This window comes from Oncorhynchus kisutch, linkage group LG13, assembly GCF_002021735.2.
Source record: "Oncorhynchus kisutch isolate 150728-3 linkage group LG13, Okis_V2, whole genome shotgun sequence".
In the NCBI taxonomy this organism is placed as follows: domain Eukaryota; kingdom Metazoa; phylum Chordata; class Actinopteri; order Salmoniformes; family Salmonidae; genus Oncorhynchus; species Oncorhynchus kisutch.
Window position 1 is genome coordinate 47,964,085 of NC_034186.2, and position 23,444 is coordinate 47,987,528.

The following is a 23,444-nucleotide window of genomic DNA, read 5'->3' on the forward strand; positions in this document are numbered from 1 at the left end:
AGACGCACATGGGCCATAGGTGCAACAACGAGAGAAAGACGATTTGCAGGCATAGACAAATGTGTTATCAATATTTATTTCCAGTCAATGTCGAGCCGTAAAATATAGCCTATCCTATATTAGGAAGTGAATTTCCTCGGAAAGACATTTCCCACTATTTGTCATTTATTTTTTTGCAAAGTTCAAAACCAGTCAAATTGGAGCCAATCTGTTCTCTCTATCAAATCCATCCAGCCTAACTGTATCCTATTCCCCTGTATCCCAGGAGGGTGCCAGCATCAACAAGTCGCTGCTGACCCTGGGGAAGGTGATCTCTGCCTTGTCAGAGCAGGCCCAGACCAAGAGGAAGGTCTTCACTCCCTATAGGGACTCTGTGCTCACATGGTGAGTAAGAGAAACTTTACTGACAGGCTAAAGAGTTGAATGCTTGTTATACAAACAATTGGGATGGGCTGAATTCCATTATCAAGTTAGAGATTTAATTGAAATGGAATTCGACCCTTACCTTGCCACACCACAGTATTGTAAACTACAAATATATTTCATCAAGCTTTTGAAAATAATGAGAAGGAGGAGATATTGAGGTTTACATTCCTCAATAGAAACATTGGTACTATTTAACATGGATTAACTATCTGGGGACAAGATCATGGTTTGTGTTGTTGGCAATGCCACTACCTGTACAAGATATCCTTATGAAATTGCGAGAGGTTGGTAAAGTCAGTTTGTGAAGTAAGTCGTTTTGTCGAGAGGTAAACTGAATGTCGTTTGTGTCGCCCGTGTGTCCAGGCTGCTGAAGGAGAGCCTGGGTGGAAACTCCAAGACGGCCATGATCGCCACCCTGAGCCCGGCGGGCAGCAATGTGGAGGAGAGTTTGAGCACGCTGCGGTACGCCAAGCAGGCCCGCATGATCATCAACGTGGCCAAGGTCAACGAGGACACCAACGCCAAGCTCATAAGAGGTCAGCCTCGCTCTCCCTCGCCATGCCACCACCCATCTCTGTCTTTCTCGTTCTCTTTTTCCTATCTATCCATCACCAGATTGAATTAGGTAGCCCGGCTCTAACCTTGCCTTCGGGACATATTTATACACTGTCACTTTACACGGGGGCTAAGTCAACTGTCATGCAGGTATTATTGAAAGGAGATAGCTGCGCCACATTTGCAAATACTTTATTTGACCACGGAAGGGGAAACAGTGCAGAGATTGAGACCATCTACCTTCTGTGGTGTATCACCATATTATGTGTATTAAAGGGTAGGTTGCAAGAATAAGTTGTCTTTTGACATCATACATGTGATTGTTATGAACAAAAGCTCATACAAAATGGCTCCTCACTTCTCTGTTTTGGTGGCAATTTAACAAACAATGTCGTTTGTGTCTTTGTTTACTAGAGCTGAAAGCTGAGGTTGAGAAGCTGCGGGCTGCTCAAATGAGCTCTCAGGGCATCGAGCCGGAGAAAATTAACCTCTTCCAGCAGGAGATCTTAGCTCTGAAGAGCCAGCTAACCCAGCAGGAGAGGGAGATGGCCGAGGCCCACAGGTGACTACCATACAACCTCCACACGCCTTAGGCACTAGTACCAGAGAGGGTCTGATCTAGGTAGCAAAATATGAAAATGGGTCCGAACAACTGTTTTAGTCTTGGTTTGTTACTTTAATCTGATTCCTTTACCTCTTGTCAGAGCGTGGAGAGAGAAGCTGGAGCAGGCAGAGAAACGCAAACGTGAGGAAACCAAAGAATTACAGGTCAGTTTTAGTTTGTTATAAGTGGAAAATGACCTTTAGCTTCATTACTAGGGTTGCAAAGGGAGGGTATATTACTCAAAACATTTTAAGTTAACAGTAAAGTACCAGAATTTTGCTAACTTTCATGTTTTAATTTCATCAGATGACATCTTGTGGCCTTTTTGTGTACTTGATAGAGGAATTCTAAATTCCTATATGTTTTGTAGCCAAAACCAAATTCACACTCTCTCTATTTCATAATAAGTTGTAAGTTTATCATTTATGCATGAAATAGATCGAGACCAGTCTTAAAAGTCAGGTAACAGCGTTTAATTCAAGAGAGTACTGGTATATACACATTTTTCCACAGGTTATAAACTGAAAATGACGTCAGCGTTTTCTAAATGATCTATCTCTTCATGACACCGGTAGAGAGGCCCTATAGTTCTCGAGCCTTCCCTCCTCGCCTGTAGCCAAGGTCAATTCATCAGTGTAGATAGCATTCTAGACAGTCTAGAGATAGTCCGTCCCTGCCATCTGGAGATAGTTCATTCATTTGTACCAAGGCACTGTTCTAAACTCCTGACTATATTATATACAATTGGGAATGGGAGCAAGAGAGAAAATTCATATATGTACAGTACATAATAGCATTTGGACTAGTCAGTCCTGATTGAAATGTATACATAATTAGTCATCATTGATAAAAATTCCCTTAACATATCCACCCTTTGATTAAATATTATACATTCAAACACACATTGTAGTTATATTGTAATATTGAAAAGCCCATTTCTATTTTTATTAGAGATATTTCTTGTCATCAAAACATCACCTAAACATATCCCAACACTTGCATTCGCCATAACTGTTTCTCAGGCCTACATCAGAATCATAACTCTTCTTATCAGGATTTTTGTTACAATCTTTATAAAAAATCAGTCTAATATTGAGATGGGATACAACCTAGCCTCCCTAAACATCAAAAATGGTCTCATCAAATATAAATTCCCCACAAATAAAAGATCCAGATTCGTCCACTTGTTCTGTAGACATGCATTCAGTCCTCCACGGGTCAGAACCTGGAATCGGCCCATACCGCACCATCTATTGTCATCGATTTCTCCTGGAAACAAGGTCTCATACACAGGGAATTAGACAACAGCCCCCTAAAACTAAAACAGTCACACAGGTGAATGTAGCCCATAACACAGTGATCATAACATTTTTTCCATTTTCCAAATGTACTATCAAACCCAATTAGCCAGGGAAGTATCCACCCCAGAGTTTTCTGCCAAACCGTGAAGCCAGGGTGGTCAAACCAGCTGAGGCTTCGGGCACTGATTCGTCCGGAGCTGTGTTATTTGGGATGTAAGCACAAACATGGTCCCGATAATCACGCATACTTCTCCCTTTTCAGCCATTAACATATCTAATGCAATTCTATTCTGCCAAGCCATCCAGCTGGTTGCTTCAGTCTGTTCTGCAAAACCTTTAATAGCATCTCTGGTATACTTGTTAAAGCGCTGTTGATTTATCATAAATATAATTAATCCAGTCCACGTTCTTATTGAGAGTAGACCCCCCCGGAAATGCTTAACTCTAATCCTGCTAGGATCTGATTTCTTGCTTTGACTCATCTGGCACCCCCCTTGGAACCCCAATGTTATCAATGTATACTTAGTCAATAAGAGACCCGGATGGAATAGCTCTTTTCTCCCATTTGGCTATACTTCATGTCTTGGTGTTGAATGAGTGTGAAAGGCATTAGATTGGACAGGATTATGCTCCATTGTGTCGGTAAAACCTCGCCCTGACATCATTTCCCAAGAGTACTGTACCGGGCCAAACGGTAATAATCTCCTCTGGTCACTGTAAAGGGAGGAACCTGGGGATTTAAATAGTGCAAATCAATACAACTGGCATTCCTGCTTTCGTGAACAGCTTTACCATACCGGCCTAAACTCCTCTACCCAGAACCGTACTAGGGTGTCGACCAAGACCTGGTCATATCCATACCACAACCCTAGATCCTCCTTCATTTCTGTTTAATGGGTTAAGCGTATCTTTATGCAATACATCCCTCTCTCCTGATTACAATCAAAAACTCTCATCTTCACTCTACTCTACCTTTTTCCATACTGGGTGAGTGGATTCATATAGCCGTCTCTCTCCAAATGAGCTATGACCTGTGTCCACGATCAATATGGGAACCTGAACCGATATATGCCATAATGGCTCAGAGTCCTAGACTGTCATGTAGTTAGAGACTCCATTTTGGTCTACATAAAACTCCATTGAGAGATCCTTCCCAACCTCTACTCTAACTTCCTGTCTACCCAGATCTAGGGATCTCTTATGCTTATTTTGGAACAAAATCCTCATAGTCTAAACCATGGGTCAAATTACCACTCTCCGCATACTTAAGTAGGACGTGCTGTATCAGGAATATGTCACCCACGATAAAACAACTCAGACGAACAGCTTCCATGTGAAGCCCCACCCTCTCCCCGAGAACACATCACTTAGCAAGAGCCAGACACATCTTTACTTCTATGAACAACAACAGGGATGAAAAGACAGGGAGGGTTTTTTCATTCGAGAGATGGCCCCCGGAATTCTGTTAATTCCAGTTCTCCTCTCGAACACTGTTTATTGTTCGACAGTGTCATGGTGTCTTACCCTCCCGCCGTGCGATATGAATCCGGGTAGCTCTTTCAGCTAGCTGTCACCAGGGGTCCTTGGTATGGTCCCCCCAACAAGCCTCTGGGACTGGATTGAGTGACTTCACCTGTAATGCATCAAATCCTGGACATACAGGCTTGGTTAACAAACAGTTTCTCATTTGTTCTATCTGATTATTAGCTAATAATTTTTTACATTTTATTAGTTAATTATCCCGTAGGTCACATCCTATCCTAGAACACAATTGACCCATCCCCCCCTTTGTTACCTGGCTCTGCCCAGGTAACAACCTTGCCTACTCTTAAACAATGACTTAGGTAAGAACTTTTATGATCAATAGGTCATAAAATAAAAAAATGCACTTGTATAATTAAAACTCATAAACTAAAAACTCATAAAGTTCCATATGTGAGCGTGCCTCTTTAAAATACCTTTGCACTAAAACAAATAGTCCTAACAATTGTTTTATGTGTATATACTTGCAGACCTGTTTTAATTTGGTCATTTATGGCCTCATTCTCCCCAAGATTATAATCCCAGGAAACATCTAAAATTGAGACACCTAAACATCAATTTTCCCAGAAGAACACAACACGCCTAACTAGCATTCACTATGCTACTTCCGATTCAGAAACTCAAAAGTGAACTATAAACTAAACCTAATTATGATTCCCCTTTAACTCAAATCATTAATCATAAGTTTTAAACAACGTCAATGTATATGTTTACTTAAATGAACATGCTACCCTTAGATACAATTAACCCGATAACATTATTGTATTACTTTTCCCCCTCTGCCGCAAATGTCGTACATTTCTCAGTGTAAGAAATCCTAATCCCAGATATTTACTAAAAATTTAAACGCGTTTTCCCTTGGCTCCTTCAACTCACATATTTTAGATAAATTCCATCCGTCCCGGTATGAAGAATCCTACTCAAACACACCAGAACAAATGCTTAATTAAGTTAAATCAACTCCTAGAATAACCAGTCTCATAGGAACCAAACAAGTAGGTATATGGACATTTTTATCACCTTCTGAAAAGTGACTCAAAACAATAATGCACCCATTTTCCTTCTAAAAGACACAAACCATTTTCTCCATTACCCCCAGTCACGACATCATTTCCGTGGCGACGAAAGCCTCGCGAGTGATGTCATCATCAAGCGCTCAACCTCAGCCCAATTCGTAGCGACTTTCAATGAATTGTAAATAATTGTTGTTCGATAAACCAAACCTAATTTATCACATCTGTTAAAATCTTGAATTATAATTTATCACCCCATCGCTAATTTTATAAAACATTTCGATGGGTATAGATCGTAATTGTCTCTTCGTTATTATTTAGAATTCATTTTGATCTAAGTAACTGTCTCGTCTTTGACTTAGTATTTTAATTACGACTCTATTCCCAATACGTTATTCACTTATCTAATTAAAACTCATAATAATGTACTCATTTAGTATAGTGTACTCATTTAAAATACCTTGTCACTGGGAACAGGGAAATCCCCTTAACCCGAACTTTTACTATTACAACGAAACCTAATAATTCTGATAATCCATTCACATCATTTGTTTTAAATCTCTCGATGTTTCATGTAACTCATTCAGTCTCTTCAAATTGTCGTCCCAAAATATTTTATACACTGCCATACACTCAAACCACTGTGATTGACGTGCACTGTCCCTTTAAGATAAGACATTTGATTTTTTTCCCTGCAACGAAAACGGAAAACAGATCATGTTTAGAATACGTTACTTTTTGTTCGAATTCCCTGGCGTTACCTAACCAAAAATCAATACCTAGGAAAACAATCACAACTTTTCACGATGAAACTATTCTTACCTATTTTATAGTCCAAAGCGTTGCACCATATAGCCCATTGAGTGCCTGGCACTTCCGTTGCAAACTGTAGCATCTTTCCAGACTATCTTTACGATACTTCTCCTTTTTAAAATAAATGTATTTGGAACTTTTGGCCGCTTTTGAAAAGTAACTCTAAGCTATAATGCACGCATTTTCCCTCTAAATGCCACAACCCCTTTTCTCTGTTTAAATTTGAGGAACGATGTTGTTCAACGTGAAACGACCCCACACATCTGCCTGCCTCTGTAAAATATATATTCCCTATTCAGATTGCGTTCAGTTTTAAATTTTAATCATCAAAGTAAAACCAACCCAGCTTCTCAACTTACTATACCCTAACATCTGAACGTACCATTTTTTGTGCTATATTTATCATATGTCAGTCGATTCATAAATAGCTATAACGTCCGGATAGCACGAAATTGTATCGTATCTCTCCGTTATTCTCTACATTTAACTTTAGGTGACTTTTTCTCCTATGATACATTTATTTTCAATACGACTCCCCTCTCAATACATTATTATTATAATTGTCCGTAGTAGCAAAACTTCGACACCGGGAATTCCCAGAAAATCGTCCTAATTTAAAACCCTTCCTGGCTATATTCGTAATATCAGCTTCCATTCAGGTTCTTTGTCTGAGTCAGATTTTGGACGCCTCCCTTCCATTCTCTTTGTTCTCCTATTACGGTAATCTCCCGCTAGTTTCCGACACTTCTTTTGAGGAATTTCTAAACAATCCTTACCGTTACTGAGCTATGGTATTTAATCACTTATCTATGCCTTTTCTATATTTAATTTTAAATTCTATGTACTTCTATAAATTTGCAATTTACCGTTACTAAATCATTTTTGTTCCTTTTCTGTCTGACTATGTGTGTGTCTCTTTGATGGAAATCTTATCAATAGCTTTGACTTTTGAATCAGATATTAGGTCTTACCCAAGCCCAGGATTTGTAAATCCCTAGTTAATATCTTATTTTCCGCTTGTGTCAGAGGGCTTTTAAAGAACGCTAATAATCGTTATCTCACGCCACTAATTGTTAGACTCCCCTCTCGCATGGAACTATCCTGTCTATAGATTTGGCTTTTATCTAATTTCTTTAGATTTAAGTTCCCTCTCCTCCTTATTTGGATATTTCCGTAGTATTAGTTGAATCGGAACGATGATCAATACTGCCACAATTCAATTGGCCAATCCAGTTATCTTGCGCATTCTTGCTGTCTCCCCATGCCCAGTATTTGTACAAGATCACCGTCCTATCCCCCAGTACCTATTTAATATCCCGTCTTAATCTCGGGCGGGTGTGCCTCTCATGATTAAGTTTAGTTTATTTACGGTATTGCACATTACCACAGGTTATTTTCGAACCTGCTTCAGTGTATATCGGTTATACAAAACCCAGTGTATGTTGGTCATACAAAACCCTGTGGGAATAGCAAAGCTCCCATTATTGATGAATTCTGAACATTTTAGAACATCAATTAAATAACTCAAATCCCCCCAGAATCGAGAATAAAGGCTACTATACCTGCTGCCGACTGGGAAAAGCACTGTTCGTTTGAATCTAGTCACCTTTCCTGGAATCTGTGATAATACGCAGGCCTGAATTTTAACCTCAATTCAGAAGTCAGGTCTTTAGTAAAACGAGTCAAACTCTCGTCCGTGCACGATTTTCAGCGTACTACCTCCAGATAACAGGGAGGGGTATTTAGATCCAGCTCGAAAGACCAATTGATAGAGGAGTTCTAAATTCCTATATGTTTTGTAGCCAAGGTCAATTCATCAGTGTAGATAGCATTCTAGACAGTCTAGAGATAGTCCGTACCTGCCATCTGGAGATAGTTCATTCATTTGTACCAAGGCACTGTTCTAAACTCCTGACTATATTATATACAATTGGGAATGGGAGCAAGAGAGAAAATTCATATATGTACAGTACATAACAGCATTTGGACTAGTCAGTCCTGATTGAAATGTATACATAATTAGTCATCATTGATAAAAATTCCCTTAACAGTACTTCAGATTATCACAGATGTCTGTAATTATCTCTGGCCCTTTGGCCTTATCACATGTAAAATAATCAAATAATAATGAAAAAGCTGTTATCCTATATATAAACCAATTTAGTGAATACCATTGGTGTTTTAATATGAGGGTTTCAGCAAGAATGATCCTTAATATATTTTTAACACTTTTTATTAAAAACATTGTCTATTGTACATTTTTTCAAAGTCAATTCCTTCCTATATTTGTCTGCTTCCCTCTCCCTGTTTCCCTCTCAGAAAGCGGGCATCACGTTTAAGGTGGACAACCGGCTGCCCAACCTGGTAAACCTGAACGAGGACCCGCAGCTGTCGGAGATGCTGTTATACATGATTAAGGAGGGGCAGACCAAGGTCGGCCAGCACAAGTCAGCGTCCGCCCACGACATCCAGCTGTCTGGGGCCCTTATCGCAGACCACCACTGGTGAGGAGAACCGACCCACCTCTTTGGTTTTAAATAGCGTCTTTTAAAAAGGGGAAGCACAAATTTATTTTTTATCTTTATTTAACCAGGTAGGCCAGTTGAGAACAAGTTATCATTTACAACTGCGACCTGGCCAAGATAAAGCAAAGCAGTGCGACAAAAACAACAACACAGAGTTACACATGGCATACACAAACGTACAGTCAATAACACAATAGAAAATCTGTATACAGTGAGTGCAAATGAAGTAAGGAGGTAAGGCAATAAATAGGCCAATAGTGACAAAGTAATTACAATTTAGCAATTTACACTGGAGTTATATGTGCAGATGAGGATGTGCAATTAGAAATACTGGTGTGCAAAAGAGCAGAAAAACAAATATGGGGATGAGGTAGGTAGGTAGTTGGTTGGATGGGCTATTTACAGATGGGCTGTGTACAGCTGCAGCGATCGGTAAGCTGCTCTGACAGCTGGCGCTTAAAGTTAGTGAGGGGGATATGTCTCCAACTTCAGTGATTTTTTTGCAATTCGTTCCAGTCATTGGCAGCAGAGAACTGCAAGGAAAGGCGGCCAAAGGGAGTGTTGGCTTTGGGGATGACCAGTGAATCTTTTTTGTTTCACCTTTTATTTAACCAGATAGGCCAGTTGAGAACAAGTTCTCATTTACAACTGCAACCTGGCCAAGATAAAGCAAAGCAGTGTAACAAAAACAACGTGAGTTACACATGGGAAAAACAATCGTACCATAGCCTCGTATAGCCTACTAATTAGTCCCGTCTGTCACTTGCTTATATTTTAATGTTTGTTTGACATGAAATAACTTTATTCCAGTGTAATTTTGTCGTCGTTCTTGACCGGTCGTAGATTCTTCTGTCTGTAGATTTTTTCTTTCTTCTCCAGGTTATTTAATAGGAAACACCTCTATTCCAGTGTCCTTTTGTTGTCATTCTTGTATGGTTTAAGTTGCGTTATGGCTAGAATTGACTAAACTGTTCCTTTCCAGTGTAATTTCCAATGTGAATGGTGAAGTCAGCATCATCCCCATAGAAAACGCCAAGACCTTTGTCAACGGGAACCTGGTATCTGAGACCACTGTCCTGCATCATGTACGTATTGTGTACACACATACGATGAATAATAAAAAGCACAAGGTACAATATTAGAAACCTGAGTGTGAGCTCAATCATGAATCACTCACGTTTTAAAAATATTTTTTATATATCTCTGTGGTTTCTAGGGTGACAGGGTGATCCTGGGCGGCGACCATTACTTCCGCTTCAACCACCCGGCAGAGGTGCAGTCTGGGAAACGCGTGTCATGCTGGACGGGCGACGGAGATGGCCATAAGGACTTTGAGTTTGCCAAAAATGAGCTGCTCTCCGGGCAAAGAGCGCAGTGAGTCGACCACAAGATTCAGAAACGATTGCGATATGATTCCTGTCACACGTCAATGTGAATAACTGAAAGTCCCATGCGTACTGGGTGAAAATATTTTTAGATGATCACATCGATGATGCAATACTGCACTTGTTCGAAAACGTGTTAATGCAATTAGGAGGCCATTTTGTTTCTTTCTAGACTGGAAGAGGAGATCGAGGAGGCCAGGCTGAAGGCCAAAGAGGAGATGATGCATGGGATCCAGGTGGCCAAAGAAATGGCCCAGAAGGAGCTGTCTGACCAGAAGACTCAGTATGAGAACAGGATCAAAGCCCTGGAGAGAGAACTGGTACGCCAACCATGGCTTTACGCACATGTAGGACTGTGTGAATGAAAATCTCAGCCACTGCCTTCATGTTCACATCAGACCTTATGTAAAGTACCATGGTGTCTTCACTGTCTTGTATAAAGTGAGTCATTTGGTATAACGGTGTAATGTCAGGGCTACTGAATTGACCAATGACCAGCTAAATCAGACGCACCACAAGTGTTGGCTACTTATCCGGCATAGTCACTCGGTGTAACATTTTGTAGTCATAGGGATACCACGGCAGGTTTTTCTCTGCATAGAAAAGTATCGGGTGGGCCGCTTAAGTGTTTTCTCGGTCCAACGTTGGCCACGCCCAGCGCCTAAGTCCCATTTTGATCCAGAAAAAACCCTGCAACGGTGTAACATTTTGTAGTCAGTCATTCAGTATACTGTTTTGTGGTCATCTGCTCCAATTGCTGACAGATCTGAATGCGAATGTAGTTCTGACAATGCGGTAATATTTAACAAGTAATCTAACAAATTCACAACAACTACCTTATACACACACAATGTAAAGGGATGAATAAGAATATGTACATATAAATATATGGATGGCTGTGCAGCATAGGCGAGAGGCAGTAGATGGTATAGAATACGGTATATACATATGAGATGGGTAATATAATATGTAAACATTATTAAAGTGACTGGTGAAACCTTTATTAAGTCCATTTATTAAAGTGGCCAGAGATTTGAGTCAGTATGTTGGCAACAGCCTCTCTGTTAGTGATGGCTGTTAGAAGCTGTTTTTCAGTCTCTTGGTCCCATCTTTGATGCACCTGTACTGACCTCGTCTTCTGGATGATTGCGGGGTGAACAGGCAGTGGCTCGGGTGGTTGTTGTCCTTGATGATCTTTTTGGCCTTTCTGTGACATCTGGTGCTGTAGGGCAGGTAGTTTGCCCCCGGTGATGCGTTGTGCAGAAGGCACTACCCTCTGGAGAGCCTTGCGGTTGAGGTCGGTGCAGTTGCCGTACCAGGCGGTGATACAGCCCGACAGGATGCTCTCGATTGTGCATCTGTAGAAGTTTGTGAGTGTTTTAGGTGACAAGCCAAATTTCTTCAGCCTCCTGAGGTGGAAGAGGCGCTGTTGCGTCTTTTTCACCACGCTGTCTGTGTGGGTGGACCTTTTCAGTTTGTCTGTGATGTGTACACGGAGGAACTTAACTTTCCACCTTCTCCACTACTCTACCATCGATGTGGATGGGGGGGTGCTCCCTCTGCTGTTTCCTGAAGTCCACGATCATCTCCTTTGTTGATGTTGAGTGAGAGGTTATTTTCCTGACACCACACTCCGAGGGCCCTCGCCACCTCCCTGTAGGCCTTGTCGTTGTTGGTAATCAAGCCTACCACTGTAGTGTCATCTGCAAACTTGATGATTGAGTTGGAAGTGTGCATGGCCACACAGTCATGGGTGAACAGGGAGTACAGGAGGGGGCTAAGAACGCACCCTTGTGGGCCCCCAGTGTTGAAGATCAGTGGGGTGGAGTTGTTTCCTACCTTCACCTGGGTGCGGCCCGTCAGAAAGTCCAGGACCCAGTTGCACAGGGCGAGGTCGAGGCCTCGACCTTGGGTCTAGATACCCATTTTCGCACCGGAGATGTTTCAATCTCTAGACAAAAAGCTGTACGTGATGACGTTAATGCACACAATTACTTTTATGCTTAAATTCCCATGTACTGAACAAAAAATACAAGTTAAATGGGTTTCTATTGCATTTTCAACTGTGATGATGGATTTCCCACAAATGTTGCGTTACATAGCGAACAGCTTGCAGATACAGTTCGAGTAGGCTACCTACATGATGAGATTATTAAGAGTGGGATAATTTTGTATTTGTCAAACGGCAGCCAAGCATCGATCATGTCACCAGAATAAGACCCTTGATATTTAATTGAAAGGAGCATCAAGCTCCTCGTGCACTTTCACCACCCTGTGAAGTTCATCTGTAGCTTAATAACCTGCATGCTTTCCTAAGTCGTAGTGGGCGGACCACAGAACATATAATCACGTGACTCAAGTTTATTTCAATATGATGGTTATTATATCAATATTTGCGCATACATTACGCCATTTCTAGCATAATACATTTTACAGACACAAAAAGATCCCACCTTGTCTACTGTGTTTTGTCGACATTTGGAAAGTTTACAGACAAATTTGGTGTTTCCATCTGACCTTGTGACTTTTTTTTTTACCTGACCATGTCCTTTACTTGATTTTAAAGGTTAGGTGTAACATTTTGTAGTCATACAACGGTGTAACCTGAGAAGTTTGCTTTTTAACAACCAAATCTCTATGCGCTTTTCCTTTCTCAAAAACAAGTGAAATTGCAAAAAAAAGTGTCTGGATCCTTCTATAATCCTTTTATGCTGTTTTGAAAATACAATCTGCACAGGTTTCAGATTTCTGTGGTGACATCACCATGTGGTAAATTGGTTAATAGACAACTTAACTTTCAACGAATAACAGCTAGTTTTCAGTTTTCCCCACGCAGACCACTCTAGACAGCCCTAGCAAAATTCTTGCTTGAAATAGTTTTGATAAACTACTTTTGCCCTCTTTTCATGGAAATCTATTACAGTAATGTACTTAATTGTTTGTTACACAGAAATGATTTGATACATAAAACGACTGCATTAGGCCTGTAAGACCTTTTACTCATTGACAATGGTGCTTTCCTTCCCCCAGGAGGAGGAGAGCGAAAGGAAGCGGTGTCAAGAGATGGACCAGCAGCGGGTGGTCTCTAAGATGGAGGAGCTGCAGTTTGCCAAGGTGGAGCTGGAGCAGGAAGTGGACACGCACAAGACACGTCTCCGCCTCCACATGGAGGCCCAGGCCACACGGCAGGCCATGGCCGATCACGGTGTCCGACAGGCCAAGGTGGTGGAGGCCCTCGAGGCAGAGAAGAGGAAGATCGGCAAAGACCTTGAGGAGATGCAAAGGAAAGTGGCGCAGAAAGGAAGCCAGACTCTGAAAAACGGTAAACCATTGTTGGGAATTTTCATCCTCGGGTTGTATTCACGAGGAAACGAATAGCTAGCGCTGTGTTGTAAAGATAAGTGTCGTTTCCATTACGTCACAGCATGGTTCTAGTGTTGTAGCTAGTTACAGTTCTGATGACCTGGTGTGTATTCATTAGTCCACACCATAGCAAACTGTAGAAAAACTTTTTTTTGCAAAGGAAATTAGAGTTTCTATTGGACAAACTCGGGTACATCCCTCCCAGTTTGGTTCTGTTTGCTTTAATTTTGTCCCTAGGAAATACACTAATGCTCTGTGGTCTGTTGTCTTAAGTCCCTCCACAGTGGGACGCCATGAAGTTGTCTCTGATGATCGAGGAAGCCAACAAGATCAGTGGCAAACTCATGAAGAACACAGTTTTCAGCAGGTACGAGCGGAGAGAATCTATATTAAATATTTATATGAAATAAATATTTATATGAAATAGTCCTTTGTTTTGCTGCATATTGAGATATTACTGTAGATCCATCTATCAGGAAATTATCTCTTGTTTTATTTAATTTAACCTTTATTTGGGCAGGGTGGGGTCTCATTGAGTCCAAGGTCTCTTTCTCTTCCTTTTTAGATTAATCTCAATCTTCACTGTTTTTAGACACGAGGGGTCTGGGAAGGAGGGCGGAGGGGGAAAGGGAGAGCTGCAGGTCCAGGTGCAGAACACCAAACTGGGCATCTCCACCTTCTGGAGTCTGGAGAAATTCCAGAGCAACCTGGCTGCCATGAGGGAACTCGACCAGGTCAGTAACAGTCATTTGAGTTATTCCTTGCTACTAATGCATATGTTGTCCATCTGAATTTAAAGAGCTGTGTTGGGTGCATTTTTATTGAAATGTGGATACTCTCTGGTTAATCTAGTCGGTAGTTATCATACCACTATCAAGTCGATTTAGACTGCATTCTCCCACCCTGTGTTTGTCTCGCACTCAACCAGTGGAACAGTCAGTCCGCCCTTTGTAGATTTTGCCGGTGCACACCTAATTTACAAAACGCTTGTTTATGCATGAGGGGCATCCTCCGTTCCTGTAATTTCTCATTTAAGATGAATAAATGAGTCTGGGGTTAAACTGAGCAGTCATTTATTCTCCTTCCCCAGGGGGACAGCAGCGCCTGTAAAGATGACGACGTGTTTTACGACCCCAATGATGAGTGGGAGCAAGATATATCGGCTTCCTCAACCGCCTCCTTCTCACGCAGAAGGTAATTTCTAATGTGCATCCCAAAAGGCACCCTATTCTCTATATAGTACACTACTATTGACCAGGCCCTATGGGGCTGTGGTCAACAATAGTGCACTATGTACAGAATAGGGTGCCATTTTGGGACACAAACCTAGTCTCTACTCTTTCTCTCTATTCTCCTCAATTGAACTCACATGCAAAAATGTGTCAGAACTAAGTTGAATGTGGAAAACCGTGTTTTTTTTTTAGCTCACTTGAGTGAACATAGAAAACTATCATTCGTTGAACATATATATATATATATATATATATATATATTTTTTTTTTCTTCTACAGCGCTCGTAATGATATTTCCACTCTGTTGATTTACTACTTGGCACATCCTGGAAGTTCAATGTATAATTTTTCTTCACCTCAGTGTGAAGTAACCACACAGAAACATTTCCCAAATTTTTCCCCCCACGCTATTTCTTTTGTTGGCTATGTTTATGGGCCTGGTGGTGCCTGCAGTGAAGGAGAGGAGGCCAAAGGAAACATGGAAACCATCTCGGTCTCTCTCGCTACTCGCTACTCACTCTCACCTGAATCCTCTGGAGTCTACCCTGAACCCACTAGCAGCCACAGCTAGTGCCCTGTTTATCTCTGTCGGTCTGGCTGTGTGTGTGTCTCTGTCTCCCGTAGCCCTGCTTTTCCCAAAGTGTTCACTCCCCGTCATGGATTTTAAAAGCTTTGGATTTTTTGAAAGCCTTAGCTGGAGGGAATTCACCATTGACGGGAGTGTACAAAGTGTGAGTAATTGGGACGCTGCCCGAGAGAACACTCACATTCTGCCAACCAATGTTTGGCTCTCAATTATTTTAAATGGCCTCTCCTTCTCTGCTCCTGTCTCCTCTCCTTCATCTGCACTGATATGATAACAGGATAGGTGAATGAAATGTAGCTGGTGCGTAGTGCCTATCAGACATGAATTTGCTTTCACATCAGTGAAAGTCGGGGCAATGCTGTGTTAGACTGTTGAGATCCATTCCAAGAAACATTAGTAATGTGTGTTTTTTTGTTTGTCCCCCACCATTATAGGAGCAGAAGCCTGTTGAAGAGCAGGAGGATTTCAGGGCGTCTCTACGAAATCCGAGTGCACCCTATTCAAAGCCTTCATAATAGTAACACCTCACAGTCCTCTGGTATGTGTGTTGTGCGGTCCTGTGTGTGTAAGACACTGAAGTACTTCTAGTTTCTTTTCCAGTCTACTGTATATAAAAATGAAACAATGGTATAACATTAGGTGTATTTTGTTGCATTACAAGCTGCAATTTAAATGGATTTTATGTAATGGACATACACAAAATAGTCCAAATGGGTGAAGTGAAATGCAAAAAGTAACTTGTTTAAAAAAATTCTAAAATATCCAAAATTGAGATGTTGTGCGTGCATATGTATTCACCCCCTTTGCTATGAAGCCCCTAGCTGGTGCAACCAATTACCTTCAGAAGTCACATATTTAGTTAGATTGCGCACAGGTGGAATTTATTTAAGTGTCACATGATCTGTCACATGATCTCAGTATATATACACCTGTTCTGATATGCCCCAGTCTCTGCCACACCACTAATCAAGGGCTACCACCAAGCAAGGGGCACCATGAAGCTCAAGGAGCTCTCCAAACAGGTCAGGGACAAAGTTGTGGAGAAGTACAGATCAGGGTTGGGTTATAAAAAAATATCTGAAACTTTGAACAATAAGGTGTGTTCGCCAAAAGGCATGTGGGTGGCTCCCAAAACATATGGAAGAAGGTACTCTGGTCAGATGTGACTAAAATTGAGCTTTTTGGCCATCAAGGAAAACACTGTCTGGGGCAAACCCAACACCTCTCATCACCCCGCCATCCTCACCGTGAAGTATGGTGGTGGCAGCATCATGCTGTGGGGATGTTTTTCATCGGCAGGGACTGGGAAACTGGTCAAAATTGACGGAATGATGGATGGCGCTAAATACAGGGAAATTCTTGAGGGGAAACCTGTTTCAGTCTTTGAGATTTGAGACTGGTACAGAGGTTCACCTTCCAGCAGGACAATGACCCTAAGCATACTGCTAAAGCCACACTCGAGTGGTTTAAGGGGAAACATTTAAATGACTTGGAATGGCCTAGTCAAAGCCCAGACCTCAATCCAATTGAGAATCTGTGGTATGACTTAAAGATTGCTGTATACCAGTGGAACCCATCCAACTTGAAGGAGCTGGAGCAGTTTTGCCTTGAAGAATGGACAAAAATCCCAGTGGCTAGATGTGCCAAGCTTAGAGACATACCCCAATAGACTTGCAGCTGTAATTGCTGCAAAAGGTCTTGACTTTGTGGGATGAACAGTTATGCATGCTCAAGTTTTCTGTTTTTTTGTCTTATTTCTTGTTTGTTTCACAAAACATATTTTGCATCTTCAAAATGGTATGCGTGTTGTGATACAAACCACCAAATATAGATTTTATTTCCAGGTTGTAAGGCAGCAAAAAAATGCCAAGGGGGTGAATAATTTCGCAAGCTTACTATAGGCCTACAGTTATAGCTCTCGTAGTCCACGTGGAGTTTCCTTCATATTCCATGTAATTATTTTGGCCTACTTGTCTGTCTCTGTTCCAGGTCTGATGGGTGTGGCCAAAACGCCCTCGCTGCACCGCAGCTCATTAGATTCCACCCTAACGGGGATCTGCAAAGATTTGATTGGCCAGATGGTGGGCCAGCTGCGCGGGTGTCACAGCTACGAGGAGAGCATGGCAGACAGGCTGAGCTCTGACCTCTACTGTGTGTACACAGCCGTGACGACCATCTCCGGCCTGTACGATGGCCTGGATGATGACTGTCAGGAGAGTGGTAAGTCTGCATCTCAAAATTCACAATGTTCCATTCTTCAATGTTCCATTGCTCAGTAGGTTATGTGCTTGCAACACCAGGAGCCGGTTGCACCAGTTGATTTGTAAGTGGGTTGTCCAATGTAAAATGTGCTCTACGCTGGACCTAAAAATTATATCTGTTGCACCACCTGGGCGTAAACACTAATACGAGCTATGTATGCCTAGGCGTTGATTCTACACCTTGTAGGGAGCAGGCGTGTGGTGTTAAATTGGAATCTTCATCATGATATGCACAGAAAATAATAGCAATCTATATTTTCGAAAGGATGCGAGTCTCGTGTTCATATTTCACAAACTCCTGGGCCTTTTGAGTTTCCTAAGCACGAGTCATTAGCAAAATAATAAACTTGATTTATGCTACATTATAGCATGCCGAATGTGTCTGATCAGATATTAGCAAACTAATAGTGGAGCTGCCTCCACTTATTTGCCCAGCCAGAGATCAAATAACCAGACAGAGATTTGGTGAATCAAAATTACATTGATTAAAAGACCAGGGCTTTTAGTCTGGGATATAGCCTGGGCTACTATGTGAGTGAAGATAAAAATAATCACACCTTATTATACACTAGCTTAGGCTATAACATTCTTGCAAAATGTCCTGATAACACTGTTAGACGAACAAACTAGACGAGTCCACAGGCTTGTTTCAAAGCAGCGCTATAACGCTGTCCCAATCTTAGCGATGCTGAAATTATAGTTGACCACACACGGCTATTGCTTTAGTAGAATGGCGCCGGAGAGGATGGCTGATGTTTTATGTGCTCCTAACCGACTGTGCTATTTTGTTAGTTTTTTGCAACTTATTTTGTACATAATATTGCTGCTACCGTCTCTTATGACTGAAAATAACTTCTGGACATCAGAACAGTGATTACTCACCTCAAACTGGAAGAAGCTTTTTCCTTTAACGAGTCCGATGCGAAGGATATACTGCTTTCTCAGGAACAGGCCCAAATCCCTGTAATTTGTGTGAAGAAAAGACTGATAAAAAGGAGGCGGAGGTCAGGCTGCCTTTTGAGATTTCGTAGGCGAGCGAGTAAACCCCCACTGCCACCCGTTCTATTGGCCAAAGTGCAATCAATGGAAAATAAAATTGATGACCTACGATCAAGATTATCCTACCGACGGGACATTAACTGTAATATCTTATGTTTCACTGAGTAGTGACTAAACGACGGCGGGGAAAATGGAGCTGGCGCGATTTTCCATGCACCGGCAGGACAGAGAAGCTATGTCTGGTAAGACGAGGGGTGGGGGTGTGCCTACTTGTCAATAACGGCTGGTGCGCAATGTCTAATACTAAAGAAGTCTCGAGTGCCTTATGATAAGCTGTAGACCACACTATCTACCAATCGTTCTCATCTATATTATTCGTAGCCATCTATTTACCATCACAAACCGATGCTGGCACTAAGACCGCACTCAAACTGTATAAGGCCATAAGCAGACAAGAAAATGCTCATCCAGAAGCGGTGCTCCTAGTGGCCGGGGACTTTAATGCAGGCAAACAAATCAGAGGAACCAGAGGGGGAAAAAACTCTCGACCACCTTTACTCCACACACAGAGATGCATACAAAGCTCTACCCCACCCTCCGTTTGGCAAGTCTGACAATAATTCTATCCTCCTGATTCCTGCTTACAAGCAAAAACTAAACCAGGAAGTACCAGTGACTCGCTCAATACGGAAGTGGTCAGATGACGTGGATGCTACGCTACAGGACTGGTTTGCTAGCACAGACTGGAATATGTTCCCGGGAATTCATCCAATGGCATTGAGGAGTATACCACTTCAGTCACCGGCTTCATCAATAAGTGCATCGACGACATCGTCCCCTCAGAAACCGTACCAGAAGCCATGGAGTACAGGTAACATCCGCATCGAGCTAAAGGCTAGAGCTGCCACTTTCAAGGAGCTGGACACTAATCCGGACACTTATAAGAAATCCCGCTATGCCCTCAGACGAACCATCAAACAAGCAAAGCGTCAATACAGGATTAAGATTGAATCCTACTACACTGGCTCTGACACTCCACAGATGTGTTAGGGCTTGAAAACTCTCTTATGGACCACAAAGGGAAACCCAGACACGAGCTGCCTAATGATTCGTGCCTACCGGGCAAGCTAAATGGTCGCTTCGAGGCAAGCATCACTGAAGCATGCATGATGAGAGCACCAGCTGTTCTGGATGACTGTGTGGTAATGCTCTCGGTAGCTGATGTGAGCAAGACCTTTAAACAGGTCAACATTTACAAAGCCGCTGGGCCAGATGGATTACCATGACATGTACTCCAAGCATACGTGGACCAACTGGCAAGTGTCTTCACTGACATTTTCACACCCTGCCTTAGACCCACACCAATTTGTATATCGTCATTCATTTCTACAGTAATTATTGATTCATTTAATCCAGTTGTGGTTAAGAAAACGTACATGCGTAGCATTGGGCTTTGCAAAGTGATGGAACATGGCTCGCAAAGTTTATATGGTTTTTAAAATGTATTTTCTATTTCACCTTTATTTAACCAGGTAGGCTAGTTGAGAACAAGTTCTCATTTGCAACTACGACCTGGCCAAGATAAAGCATAGCAGTGTGAACAGACAACACAGAGTTACACATGGAGTAAATAATTAACAAGTCAATAACACAGTAGAAAAAAAAGGGGAGTCTATATGGTAAGGATGGTAACAGCCTAGTAATGGGCGCTGTCTAGCAACCATCATTATGAAGCATCAAATCTCATGTACGTGCATTGCTTACGCCGGAATTAGCTATGACTAGTCATATTTTTGGTTGGTTGGTGCAATAGATGTAAATTCTGATCCCAAAGTCGGAAGCTCAACACCCGACCAAGCATGTAAGACCAACTTTTTTATGCCCAACTGGTGCAACCGTCCCCAGGGTTGTTGGTTAAAGTATATCTCACTGTCAATGTTGAGAGTTGAGGTCGACCGATTAATCGTAATGGCCGATTTAATTAGGGCTGATTTCAAGTTTTCATAACAATCGGAAATCTTGTCTTTTTGTGCGCCTATTATTATTATTTTTTTAAATCTTTTTTTTTTTTTTATACCTTTTTTATTTAACTAGGCAAGTCTGTTAATTAAGAACATATTCTTATTTTCAATGACGGCCTAGGAACGGTGGGTTAACTGCCTCGTTCAGGGGCAGAACAGAACAGATTTTCACCTTGTCAGTCCGGGGGATCCAATCTTGCAACATTACAGTTAACTAGTCCAACGCAATAACGACCTGCCTCTCTCGTTGCACTCTACAAGGAGACCTAACTGCCTGTTACACAAATGCAGTAAGCCAAGGTAAATTGCTAGCTAGCATTAAACGTATCTTATAAAAAAACAATCAATCATAATCACTAGTTAACTACACATGGTTGATGATATTACTAGATATTATCTAGCGTGTCCTGCATTGCATATAATCTGACTGAGCATTCAGGTATCTAAGTATCTGACTGAGCGGTGGTAGGCAGAAGCAGGCGCATAAATGTTAATTCAAACAGCACTTTCGTGCGTTTTGACAGCAGCTCTTCGTTGTGCGTCAAGCATTGCGCTGTTTATAACTTCAAGCCTATCAACTCCCGAGATGAGGCTGGTGTAATCGAAGTGAAATGGCTAGCTAGTTAGCGCAATCTAATAGCGTTTCAAACGTCACTCGCTCTGAGCCTTCTAGTAGTTGTTCCCCTTGCTCTGCATGGGTAACGCTGCTTCAATGGTGGCTGTTGTGTTGCTGGTTCGAGTCCAGGGAGGAGCGAGGAGAGGGACGGAAGCTATACTGTTACACTGGCAATACTAAAGTGCCTATAAGAACATCTAATATTCAAAGGTTAATGAAATACAAATGGTATAGAGGGAAATAGTCCTATAATTCCTATAATAACTACAACCTCAAACTTCTTACCTGGGAATATTGAAGACTCGTGTCAAAAGGAACCACCAGCTTTCACATGTTCTCATGTTCTGAGCAAGGAACTGAAACGTTAGCTTTCTTACATAGCACATATTGCACTTTTACTTTCTTCTCCAACACTTTGTTTTTGCATTATTTAAACCAAATTGAACACGTTTCATTATTTACTTGAGGCTAAATTGATTTTATTGATGTATTATATTACGTTAAAATAAGTGTTCATTCAGTATTGTTGTAATTGTCATTATTACAAAAAAGTATTTAAAAAATCAGCAGATTAATCGGTATGGGCTTTTTTGGTCCTCCAATAATCGGTATCGGCGTTGAAAAATCATAATCGGTCGCCCTCTAGTTGAGAGTACTGTAAGTTTCTCTCCCATTAATCATGCATGTGACCCTGGTCTTATACACCTATAGTAAAGTCTTTGTCAGTGCTTGGCACTCCTGAAATAACAGGTTTAAGCCCACAGTGCCTTCAGAAAGTACTCACACCTCTTTGACTTTTTAAAACATTTTGTTGTTACAAAGTGGGATTAAAATGAATACATTTTTTTGTCAACGATCTACACAAAATACTCAGTCAAAGTGGAAGAGAAATTATAACATTTGTGAAAATAGAACTATCTTCATTAGATAAGTATTCACACCCCTGAGTCAATACATGTTAGAATCATCTTTGGCAGCAATTACAGCTGTGAGTCTTTCTGGGTAAGTCTCTAAGAGCTTTGCACTCCTGGATTGTACAATATTTGCACAGTCTTAAATAAACAATTATTCAAGCAGCATACCACCCTGCATCCAACTGCTGGCTTGCTTCTGAAGCTAAGCAGGGTTGGTCCTGGTCAGTCCCTGGATGGGAGACCAGATGCTGCTGGAAGTGGTGTTGGAGGGCCAGTAGGAGGCACCCTTTCCTCTGGTCTAAAAAAAATATCCCAATGCCTCAGGGCAGTGATTGTGGACATTGCCCTGTGTAGGGTGACGTCTTTTGGGTGGGACATTAAACGGGTGTCCTGACTCTGTGTCACTAAAGATCCCATGGCACTTATCGTAAGAGTAGGGATGTTAACCCCGGTGTCCTGGCCATCATACCATCATGGCCACCTAATCATCCCCAGCTTACAATTAGCTCATTCATTCCTCCCCCCTCCATCCCCCCCTTCTCAGACAACTCTCCTGGTAAAATAAGGCTACCGTCCTGGTAGCCATTTGATGTTCAGGAGTCTTATTGCTTGGGGGTAAAATCTGTTGAAGCCTTTTTGTCCTAGACTTGGCGCTCCGGTACCGCCTGCCATGCGGTAGCAGAGAGGACAGTCTATGACTGGGGTGGCTGAGGTCTTTGACAATTTTTAGGGCCTTCTTCTGACACGGTCGGATACCGAGCAGTTGCCGTACCAGGCAGTGATGCAACCAGTCAAGATGCTCTCGATGTTGCAGCTGTAGAACCTTCTGAGGATCTGAGCACCCATGCCAAATCTTTTCAGTCTCCTGATGGGGAATAGGTTTTGTGGTGCCCTCTTCACGACTGTCTTGATGTGTTTGGACCATTCTAGTTTGTTGGTGATGTGGACACCAAGGAACTTGAAGCTCTAAACCTGCTCCACTACAACCCCGTTGATGAAAATGGGGGGGGTGCTCGGTCCTCCTTTTCCTGTAGTCCACAATCATCTCCTTTGTCTTGATTACGTTGAGGGATAGGCTGTTATTCTCCACCACCCGGCCAGCTCTCTAAACTCCTCCCTATAGGCTGTCTCGTTGTTGTCCGTGATCAGGTCTACTACCACTGTTGTCGTCTGCAAACTTAATGATGGTGTTGGAGTCGTGCCTGGCCATGCAGTCGTGGGTGAACAGGGAGTACAGGAGGGGACTGAGCACGCACCCATGAGGCTCCAGTGTTGAGGATCAGCGTGG

General features: G+C 42.0%; 1 protein-coding gene across 1 annotated transcript in view; it reads left to right on the plus strand.

The window, feature by feature from the left end:
* Positions 1 to 23,444, plus strand: part of LOC109902249 (kinesin-like protein KIF14) — a 60,993-nt gene that overhangs the window by 6,576 nt on the left and 30,973 nt on the right. The window contains exons 10-23 of the mRNA XM_020498458.2: positions 266 to 384; positions 790 to 962; positions 1,396 to 1,543; positions 1,686 to 1,749; positions 8,574 to 8,758; positions 9,762 to 9,864; positions 9,996 to 10,153; positions 10,337 to 10,484; positions 13,195 to 13,486; positions 13,801 to 13,894; positions 14,120 to 14,261; positions 14,618 to 14,721; positions 15,780 to 15,883; positions 17,335 to 17,565. Of these exons, the coding sequence (XP_020354047.2) occupies positions 266 to 384; positions 790 to 962; positions 1,396 to 1,543; positions 1,686 to 1,749; positions 8,574 to 8,758; positions 9,762 to 9,864; positions 9,996 to 10,153; positions 10,337 to 10,484; positions 13,195 to 13,486; positions 13,801 to 13,894; positions 14,120 to 14,261; positions 14,618 to 14,721; positions 15,780 to 15,883; positions 17,335 to 17,565 (2,065 nt within the window). The remainder of the gene's footprint in view (positions 1 to 265; positions 385 to 789; positions 963 to 1,395; positions 1,544 to 1,685; positions 1,750 to 8,573; positions 8,759 to 9,761; positions 9,865 to 9,995; positions 10,154 to 10,336; positions 10,485 to 13,194; positions 13,487 to 13,800; positions 13,895 to 14,119; positions 14,262 to 14,617; positions 14,722 to 15,779; positions 15,884 to 17,334; positions 17,566 to 23,444) is intronic.